Genomic DNA, 10,637 nt, shown 5'->3' on the forward strand with positions numbered 1-10,637 from the left:
CCCCCCCCCCGCCGCCGCGACACCGCCCCCCCCTCCGCCCCTGCCAGAGAATCCCACCCCTAGCCCTAGCCCGGCGCAGTCTGCAGCCTCCCCAGGCCGCCGCCGGCCTCTGAGGAGTAACCCGGTCGCGGAGCGTTAACTACGATGATTGTCTTTGACATTATTAACATTATTATTATTTCTACCCCCGACCTTGTCTAGCGGCGCTGCGCTCCGTTCTGCTCCCCAGGACCACTGGTTTGGCCTCAGGGACAGAAAAAACTTGGCTTCGGGAGGTTAGGAAAGAAAGAGGCGGAGGCAGGGGTTGGAGAGGTGAGGTGTGTGTATTGGGGGGGGGGGGTCATCTTCTCCTTCCTTCCCTACTGGTTTATCTGAGAGGTGAGGGGGCGCCCTTCCCCCACGTACACCCGGGGGTCAGAGGGCATGCGGGCAGGCCAGACCTCACACTCCCCGAGGAGTGGGCCCGAGCGATCCGATTGCGGGTAGCCCCCACCCAACTTAGTCTCACACGGGTGACTCGACGTGCGGGGCTCAGAAGTGCGGCCCAGGCCGTGGACTCTCAAACGCCAAGCTGGGTGGAGAGCGCAGGGCAGGCCTGGCCGCCTCGGAGGGAGGCTGGAGGCGGGTGGGGGAGCTGGAGACAGCAGAGGGGTGGGGTGGGGGGGTGCGTTTCTTGCTGGGTCCTCCCGTCAGCCGCCCCCAATTTCTTCGTCTCAGGTCCATCCCACCCACAGGAGCCTGTGTCTGGGGGATGCCGAAGGAGGCGAGTGTGTGTGAGTGCATGTGTGTGTGTGAGTCTGCTGGGGCGTGGAGAGAGAAAGAGAATGTGTGTGTCAGTCGGTCTGTCCGTCTATGTGAGCGCACGCAGGTGAAGGGGCGCCGCCATCTCTGGCCTGGTTGCTAAGCTCATCCCGAAAGGCGGGTCAGGCGGGATGCGCGATGCGGGACGAGGGCGAGACGCAGGGCTGGAGACGAAATGAGGTGTCACCTCTTCCAAAGCTCGTTGGCCCCTGGGAACAATAGGGAAACGTGAGAGGGCGTCGAGGTGACCGCCGCACGGACAGTTCCACGACTGGGCCCTGTAGGGGCGGGGCGGGAGTGGGAGGACGATGGCTCCTGGTACCCGGCCTGAGATCTGGGCGCTGGCGGCGCAGGGGCGGGGCGGGGCGTGGACACTGCAGCTCCAGTCTCCCCACAGCCTTGACCATGAACTCAAACACTCGGGCTGCCCTGGTTATGTTTTACAGAAGTTCTCATTCGTAACACCCTGTTCAAACTGCCACAGCTGCCTTTTGGTTCTCAGGAGCCCAGCGGCTCCAGCCTGAGGGTTTACGCCTGATCACCTGATCCAGTCTCTGGAAGGATCTAGATTCTTCCTAAAATGAAAACCCAGCAACACTGTTGGGGCCAGGGATGGGGAGAGGGGAGGTTAAAGAGGGGGCGACATTTCTCCTGCCCTGCTCCTAGCTGCCAGTTAAAAATAGAAACCGTTCATTGCTGTCTGCTGGGGGTAGCAGTGGGCTGAGGAGCTCCAGGTTTCTGTGGAACTGGAGCGATATCAGACTATAATCAATCAATCCACAAGTACTTATTGAATGCCTACTTTGGATCTCGAGGGCTGCTTTGCGGGGCATGTGTCCGTTTAAGTAAAAACGCATCTAAGGGGTTCAACCGAATCTTGGTGGGGTGTTATTTCGAGGCCTTTATTTCTTAGCTCTTGGACGCAGGCCTAGCTCGCCCTTTAGGTTATTTCCGTGGCGTGATGTGGGGGAGGGTAGAACCCGAGTCCCTAGTGAGTACTTGGTGGGTCCCCACATGTCCGGGTATGCTACTGGCGTGCTCACCAGGGACCTACCAGAACACACCTCCTCCAATCCTGCCAATCCTGGCACGCAACCGGTCGTCTGGAAAGGCCAGACCTTCCTTGCCAAGCCTGGGATGTGAGCGAACAGCAGGAACACAGGGGAACCTGAACCTCCGGTCCAGCCTGTGATCTGTCCCTGATCTCAGAGTTTCATGAGGAAAATACACCACTAGAGACTGAAAACTTCCGTCTGAAAAAGAGACAAAGGGCCCAGGGGGTGGGGAGGAGGAAGAGAGAAGGTGCCAGCAGAAAGGAAAGAGCCCGGGACAGCGTGGGACACCGTGCGATGGGATTTGCTGGGCCTGGGACCTGTTTCCTTTACGCGAGTCCCGCCAGGCCTCGGCCCTAGCAGCCTCCCCTTGCTTGAGCCCAGAGCAAAACCGACCTGGCCTGTGGTCCAGGAGTGACCTCCTCCCCGCTTGGGACTTTAGGGAACCTCACTGACCCGAGAGAAGCTGATACCGGTGCCAGTTATCATTGTGGTCATTAATAATGCAGTGAGGATCACGATAATTAATAATAATAATGATGGGCTCCCAAGGGGGCTCCAGCTGCCTCGAGATAAAGCGACTCTCGCGTTGAGAGGAGTTTCTCCGGTGGCTGATGGAGCGGAGAACGAAGAGAGCGATCTCGGGCGCTATGAAGTTCAAGTCGACTGCGGTGACTGCAGAAATCTTCCTTTGGCTGCGGCAGTCGGGCCTCCCTGCGAGCAGCGAACCACAGCGCAGCTCTGGTTCGCTAAGGGAGGCAAGGACGGCCTTCGTCTGTGGTTCTGGAGTCAAGGCAAGGGCAGGTTAGAATTCAGGTCCATTTAGGCAGAGGGAGGTGGGGGGATTCCTGCCCCCCCCCCCCCCAACACACACCTTCAGGCCCAGGTGCCTCATTGTGGCGCAAGATCTTGGGCCGCCAGCCCCCGCGGGCCTTCCAAGTTGAGCAATTCTGACATCTTTGATACTCACACTTTTGCCATCTACCCCTCCCCCCATCCTGTCTCCGGGATTCGAAGGGCCGAAGAGAAAGGCGGAGACTGGACCACACTGTCGAGTGCGTGACTTGTTTGGACAAAGCGGTGGGATGCAGGGGCCGAAGAACTGGGAGCCGTTTTTCGGGAAAGATGCTCGCATCGGCTCCTCACATCCTAGGGTGGGCCAGGCGACCGATCCCACACTGCGATCTTCCTCTTCACGCCACCCCCTTCCCACTTTTATTTCCTTCTGAAAACTAGGATCAGCGCTCCAGGACCTAAACGGACCTCCGGTAGGTCTCCGACATTCAGATCTGGAAAGCGATCCAGCCAACTCAAAGCTGTGACATCGTGCTCCTCTCCTTACTGTTTTCCTTCTTCCCTCAAATGAAGAAAAGATACTAAAGTTGCCCCCCCCACCCCATCCTTCTCCTTTGATTGGGGAGGTGTCTCAAGGCCAATAATTTTCACCCACATACAAAGAAAGTTTAAAACATTTAGAATAGATCATCTCATTCTTGCACTAGTTATGATGAATATTTAACCTAATTCCTTCGCCCTGTCTGCCACAGGGGTGGGGGTGGGGGTGGGCGTTGAAAAACCCTAAACGATTTTCCTCACAGCTTATAATGAAATCTTATAGTGAAATGTCCCAAGGATCAGTAACATATGCCAATTATTTTAATAATTTTCCTTAATATTATTAGGGGTTATAAATTTGACTTTAATAGGAGGTTGATTGCTTCAGGAGATGGCTCTTGGGCAGTTCGCAGGGCCGCTGGGGAGGGCTAGTCCGGCGTCTGTCACCCTCTGGGACACACACACACATAGCCCCCAGGCTGGAGTCTCCCTTCCCACTGAATAGGTGGCGTGGCCTCCGGGAGGTCAGGGTTGCCCTTCTCTCCCCAAGCGGCCCTCCGGCCTAGCCTGCCTGGCCCTGTGGCTCAGTCGACGGAGGGGAAGGAGAGAGAAGCAGCGGTCGCCGCGGCAGCCACCCGAGCTCTCGGTCTACGCCCTCAGAGCCCTGCGCGCAGCTGACCGATCCTATGGAGGTGTCGCTGCCGCCGCCCAAATCTTTTCACCACTGGGGAGGGGGGTGGAGGATGTGTGACTCGGGAACTGCCAGGACCTCTCGGAGCTACAGGGTTACTCAGGAAGATGGAGATCTCTTGATGGCTTAGGGATTTAAAAAGAATTTCCCCCATTCCTACCCTTTGATTATTAAAATTACTTTTGCCTTCTTCCTACAGCATTTTGTTTGAAAACTCTCTATTAATAAACTCTTTCAGAGGAGAACTAAGGCTGCGCAACTTAGAGAAAAGCTGTTGGTTGGTGCTTCTCTTCACTTCCACCTGGCCATTTTAATCTATGTTATTCTATTTTATCTCACTGAATTCTTGAAACAGTTCTTTATTTGGGGGCCAATGGCTTGTTCTTTCCTAAATTAAAACGTACTCTATCACCTTCTCTTGAACATCCTGCTTATTGGTGTACAGCAGTTGTGCAGATAAGCAGGATTTCTCAAGCAAGCTCTCTTTAAAATTTCAAGAAAAAACTTTTGGTAGAAACAGACCCTTAAACTATAATCATCGGGCCATGTTCAAAAACAAAGTACTCCGCTCAGTTTTAAATGTGCAATTAAAAATAACTGTACCTCAGCTTTTCAGAGGGAGGGAGAGGAAAGGGGGCAGGGAAGAGAGGGAAAACAAAGAATAAGGAAATGTTTAGTGCTCTTAAACCCAGTCCAAACAGCTGAAAGAAAGGCATTCCCTCAGATAATGGAGCCATTAGAAACTCTGAAGGTTTCTGCCACCATTCCTCCAGGGGCTTTCCAAAAATTTAATTCACTCTCAATGATGAAACAAAGGACCTTGAAAATAATTCTGAGACTTTCTGCCAAAGGGGCAGTTTGGCCCCGTTTCTATGCATACATACACCTTTCTTCCCAGAAGGTGAGGTGGTGCCTCCCATTCAGTCAGGCAGCTGATCCATACCCACATCAACTCCCAGCTGCCTCCTTCCCATTTTCTTAAATAACTTTGCTAGAAAAAATAGTATGTTCATGCAGTTTCAACACATTTTATTATATTTCTGTATGCATTACTCTCAAAACATATCACAAGAAATGATCAAACCACTTAAAACCTTCAAATAAAAAAATCTGAAACAGTTTATGCCCACAATTGTACATATTTATAGTTAAGAAACATTCTTTATAAATATTGTTTCCTCTGTAGCAAGTTAATACCATAATTTAATTACAAATGGATAAATATGGCAACGGGTATTTACAGAAGGAAGGGTGTTATTATGGAAAAAGCTAACAGCACGACATTTATTCCCCCCCCCCCCACAATCTTTCATACAGGAACTAACAAATTGTACTTGCAAAAGCACTAAAACATCACATGTAAACCCAGCTAACAAAAAAATACATTCACAAGCGTTGGTGGTGGCGTGGATGTGTGTGCTGCAGATCAGTGTGCTGAAGAGACAGAAGGGAGACTTTGGCACGGCTCGTTTTTTCCAGTCTATAGTCGCATGAAGTTTACAATCAAGTTGCCTCATAAAAAGGAACACAATATTCAATACCACAATACAAAATAAACCATTTTCTTCCACATTACTTAAAAAGAAACCGGATAAACTAAAAAGAGAAAAAGAAAAAGCCCATCACTTGGGGAAGGGAAGGGAAGAAAGGAGGGAGGAACTCAATCCGGAGAGTTACGAATGGACAAACTTCTATACACCAAGAAGCCATTAAAACCACCTCGGAGAAGGAAGGAGGAGTCCGCTATGTACACAGGCTGTCAGAAGACTGGGAATGGGGTGGGAAAGAAAGCGGGCCTGGAGGAAGGCAAAGAGGGTTTGGGTCAATATTTTTATGGGTTTTTGTTTTTTTTTATTTTTTATTTTATATTTTCAGTTTTAGAGACTCCGGAAGGGATATTTTTGCTTTTCATGCTTAGATTATTTTTTTTAAAAAAAAAAACTTTTAAAAATTCTTCTGGTAAAATCATTTTCATCATCATAAAAATCAGATTCATAATTTTAACAACACGATCACAGGGTGCCCTCGGCGCGCTCGCCATCAGGAGGGTTGCCGCGCCAGGATGCGGACAGGGAGAGGGAGAGAGGTCCCAGCCCCTCACACGTACCATTCATTAAAGTTGGAGGAGAGGCCGCTGTGGCCTCCGGCTGTCCCGCTGCCCCCGCCAGAGCTGCTGCCGCCCCCTCCGCCCGACCCGCCGCCGCCCCCGCCGCCACCACTGCCTCCACCGGAGCCGCCTGCGCCGCCGCTGCCAGAGCCTCCGCCCCGGTGTACCGCGGACACCGCTGCCGCCGCCGCAGCCGCCGCGGCCGCTGCAGCCGCCGCTGCCGGGGAGAGGTTGGAGCTGCTCTGGGGCTCGGCGCTGGGGGACACCAGCCCCGGTGGCGTGGATGACTCGTAGCCGGAGCTGGCGGCTGGGGAGGACTCGGAGCCCTGCGGGGAGGACTCATGGACCTGCAAGACAAAAGCCGGGAGGGGGGACCAAAGGGGACTGGGTGTGAGTGCAGCTGCTGTGGGGCCAGGCCCCTGGATGGGAGCACCCTCCCCAAAATGCTCCCGCCCGCCACCCTGGCCAGGGGAACCCTCGCCTTCCCAGGCCCGCAGAGGTTGTCCAGGCCGGTTGTGAGCCGGCGCCGCTGGCCGGCTGCCTCACCCTCCTCCCGGCCTCCCCGGTGGTACCTTCATGTGTTTCCGCAGCGAGCTGGGGTGCGTGTATGACTTGTCGCACATCTTGCACAGATAGGGCTTATCGGAGGTGTGGACGTGCATGTGCTTCTTCCTGTCGCTGCTGTTGGCGAAGCGCCGGTCGCAGCCCTCGAACTCACACTGGAACGGCTTCTCCCCTGTGGATCGCAAACATGGGCACTGGGTGCGGACCCCCAGAGTCCCCCGGAGCTCCCACCCATCCTGGAGGGGGCAAGGCCGTGTCGAAGAGGAAAGAGGGGCGAGAAGGGCCTGGGTCCCTTCAACAGGTCGGATTCCCTCTGTGGCAGAACTAAGATGAAATTAACCGCCTTCCCACCTGACAGTTCTGCTCACTTATTTCCTATTTCACTTTCTTCCAGACTGGCGCCCATTTCCTCAAGTTTATAACGAATTTGGGGTGGCATCTGGCCCTGCGTGCCTTTCTATAGGGATTCTTGGATTCACAGCTTCTAACAAGTTGGTCTCTCCACGGAGAAGCTGTTATTATGACAAAATATTTGGGGCATTATCAAAATCACACAGGCTGCTGGGCTGCTGTCGGTTTCTCTCTGGGGCCAGTAGGCAATTACATTTGGAGTTGCTGTGTGTTGTTTGGGGACCCGGCTGTGGATAGCGACTGAGCCAGTGTTTTTCATCCAAAATTCTGCAAATTGAATTAATCATAATTCTAGTCTCACTTCCAGTCCTTTAAAAATAAGCTGGGAAAAAGGGTAAATATTAGAGATAAGGCAGCATCTAGTGATTGCAGAGAGGCACAAGCCGGGCAGTGGGGGTGGGGGCATCAGCAAAGGCTTTCAAAATCTCCCTGTTTAATTTTCTGGCGGTCCCTGCATCCTGTTGCCAGAATTCCAAATGCTTAGAGTCATTTAGAGGTGTGAGAACTCAAACATCGCTCCACTTGGAAAGGAGACCATTTAACGTTAAATTCCATTAGCACCTAAATTGTTTTTTAAAGACATCCGCTCAGACACAGGACTCGAAAGCGAGTATTTCATGCAAATAAATTTCTCAAATTTTAAACCTTGTTAAAAGCTTGTCTCGCACCTCGGTTCCCTCCCTTCCCGGAAGAGAACAATAGGCCGCTGGCGCATCCCCACTTCGGAGTAAATATTGACGGGGAAAGTTGCTAAAACATTTGGCTTTCTTTTAGGAAATCGTCTGGCACGATTTCGGCTGGGACCTGGTCATAGATGAATAATCTATGAGGCGAGAGGAGTGTTTTTCTGTGGCTCTTTCTTCTCACGCGATTGCCCCGCGGGGCCGCGCTGCCCCAGGCTCTCTCTGACCGGGTTGTTGGTCCAAGTTTGGAATCGCAAACCCTCTGGTGCCCATTAGGGAATTTCACAAACTGCTGCGAACCCACCGTAAAGCGCCGAGACCCACCCGAGACGGGCTTTAAAAACACTTTAAAAACGAGAAATGCTTTACGGCTTAGGCTCACACCAGGCTCATTTAATGGGAAACAGTCCCGGGAAGGACGTTTGGACCCCGAGTAAAAGAAGTGGGAAAATACACAAGCCACTCAAACACAGACACACGCAGAGCAGAAAAGCACATTCAGACAAGCTGGCAAAATCCTCTCTAGGCTCGACTCCCGGGCACCGAGCTGGAGAGCAGTTTATTTTGTGCCTTCTATTTAAAACGGAAATTATTAACCGGGCTGAGCAAACGAAGCACTTGCATCATCTAAAGCACGCATTTGATGTTACACTGATGATTTAAAACTCAATTTCCGCACATGGAAAAACCCAGCCCAATAATATTCTTCCATTCTCCAACAAAAACAAGCCGCTGGCTCTCTCGCACACACAAAACATCGCCCATCCCAGGGCAGAGGCTGGCGGTCGGCCCGTTTCTTCCAACCAACCAACCGCAGCCTCTCTCCCCTTCGCGCCCCGTCCCTGTCCCGGCCCGCCGTTACCTGTGTGGGTCCTTTTGTGGATCTTGAGGTTCTCGGAGCGCGCGAAGACCTTGCCGCAACCCGGGAAGGGGCAGGGGAAAGGTTTCTCGCCTGTGTGCACGCGGATGTGGTTGACCAGTTTGTATTTGGCCTTGAAGGGCTTGCCCTCGCGCGGACACTCCTCCCAGAAGCAGACGTGGTTGCTCTGCTCCGGGCCGCCAACGTGCTCCACGGAGACGTGGGTGACCAGCTCGTGCATGGTGCTGAAAGTTTTGTTGCAGCTCTTCTTGGGGTTGCTCAGCTGCTCGGGGTCGATCCACTTGCAGATGAGCTCTTGCTTGATGCACTGCTGCCGCATGTAGCGGAAAAAGGCACCAGGGTGGTGGTGGTGGTGGTGGTGGTGGGCCGCGGCCGCTGCCATGTTCATACCCATGTTCATATTCATGGGGCCGTACTGATTGTGGAGCTGCGCCGCCGAGTAGGGGTCGGTCCGCGGGCTGGCCACCTGGCGGTACTGCTCCGAGCGCCCGAAAACCTCGCCGGGCAGCCCGAGGCGCATCTGCCCGTTGAGCACATTCTGGGAGCCATGCGGCCCGTGCTGCTCCGGGAGGCCGGGAAAGAGGAGGTGGCCCTGCGCGTCCGAGTGCGCGTGGTGTAGGCCGCCTGCTCCCGGCCCGAACAGCCCGTGCTGCCCGCCGCCGGGCGCCGAGTCCCCGAAGCCGCGGCTGCGGAACAGGAAGTCCCGGGTGGAGTTGAAGGGCGGCCCAGAGTACGAGCCGACGTGCGCGGCATGGGGCCCGAGCGCGGCGGCGGCAGCGGCAGCCGCGGCGGAGCCAGGGTAGGCGCCGGGACCCTGAGACGTGAACGCCGAGCTCTGGCCCGGGGACAGCTCGTGTGCGCCCGGGTTAAGCTTGAAGGCGCCCATGTGAGCGGCCGCCGAGTCCACGAAGCCGTTCTGCGCGGCCGCCAGGCTCAGTTCGCGGTCCTGCATCTCGGCGGCCGCCGCCGCGGCCGCCGCGGCCGAGTGGTGATGGTGGCGCGCGAAACTGCCCACCCCGATGGCCGGGAACTGCGGCCCCGCGTCCAGAAGCATGGCCAGCACGCCCGCCCGCCCCGCCGGCCCCGGCGAGCCCCGCGCCTCCTCGGCTCCCACTCCCGCCCCGCGCGCGGTGCGTCCAGTGGCCGCCCGGCTCCGAGCGCAGGCGGCGGTGGTGGCGGCGGCTTCAACCCTGGGAGCCGCGCTCCTGCGCCCGCCGCCTCCGCCGCCGCCTGGATCTGCCTCGGGCGGCCGGGCGCGGAGCGAAAGCGCGGAGAGGAAGAGGAGGAGGCGGCGGCGGCGGAGGAGGCGCGGGAGGAGGAGGAGGAGGTGGAGGAGGAGAAGAGTCCAAAGCCAGGCGGAGAACCAAAGTGTATTAAAGGAGCTGCGGCGGGGGTGGGCAGGGCAGGGGGGGCGGGCAGGAGGAGGGAGCGGGAGGGAGGTGTGGGGAACCGAACCGAGAGGGGGGCCGACGGGGGGCGAGCGCAGCGCCGCGGCCCCCACCCCTGCGCGCACCCGCGCGCGCACGCACACACTCACTCGCTCGCACGCTCCGCGGACCCGGGGCCCGGCAGCGCCAAGCGGCGTCCGCAGAATGAAATCACAGCAGCGGCGGGGCCACGGTGCCCGAGCGCGGCGGCCGTGCGCGGGCCAGGCGGGCGGGCGAGGTGAGGACGGAGGCGAACTCCGCGCTCGGCGCCCGGGCCTGGCGCGCCCGCGGCTCCACCTGACCGCGGCGGGGGCGCTGGGGCGGCTGGCGGAGGCCGGGCGCCCTCTCCGCTGCGCGCTCGGTCGGCCGCTCCCTCCCCCACGGCCCTAGTTGCGCCGCCCCGCGCGCGGCGGGTATTGTTCGGCGCCGCGGCCGCGGTGTTTAGCCCTCCTGGTCCTCCGCGCTTGGCATTGGCTGCGCCTCGCGTAGTAAACTTGCAGCGGCCACGAATTCCCCCAGATGAAGGAAGCTGCCGCGCCGCTCCCTCTTTCTTTAAGTTGTGCGGGAGGAGGAGGAGGGGAGAAGTGGGCTGTGGGAGGGGAGAAAGCAAGCAGAGGGAGGGGAGGAGGGGGAAGCTGGGCTGAAAAACAATAACAACAATAAAAAAGTGATCTCTCGCTCGCTCC

At 56.4% G+C, this 10,637-nt stretch overlaps 1 protein-coding gene across 1 annotated transcript; it reads right to left on the bottom strand.

Moving 5' to 3' along the window:
• Window positions 1-5,976: 5,976 nt before the first annotated feature.
• Window positions 5,977-9,578, bottom strand: ZIC2 (Zic family member 2). Its single transcript, XM_046665095.1, has 3 exons — window positions 8,507-9,578; window positions 6,559-6,722; window positions 5,977-6,333 (listed from the first exon to the last, which is right to left on the bottom strand). The coding sequence occupies exons 1-3, from the start codon at window positions 9,576-9,578 to the stop codon at window positions 5,977-5,979; spliced, it is 1,593 nt and encodes a 530-aa protein (XP_046521051.1).
• Window positions 9,579-10,637: the final 1,059 nt, after the last annotated feature.

This window comes from Equus quagga, chromosome 6, assembly GCF_021613505.1.
Source record: "Equus quagga isolate Etosha38 chromosome 6, UCLA_HA_Equagga_1.0, whole genome shotgun sequence".
NCBI lineage: Eukaryota > Metazoa > Chordata > Mammalia > Perissodactyla > Equidae > Equus > Equus quagga.

Bases quoted from the DNA above. Each gene is read 5' to 3' on its own strand.
- ZIC2 (XM_046665095.1), bottom strand. From the start codon at position 9,578: ATGCTTCTGGACGCGGGGCCGCAGTTCCCGGCCATCGGGGTGGGCAGT. The intron at 6,723-8,506 runs GTAACGGCGGGC...TGCGATCCACAG, and splicing joins CCACAAAAGGACCCACACAG to GGGAGAAGCCGTTCCAGTGT. The intron at 6,334-6,558 runs GTACCACCGGGG...TTTGTCTTGCAG, and splicing joins CGCTGCGGAAACACATGAAG to GTCCATGAGTCCTCCCCGCA.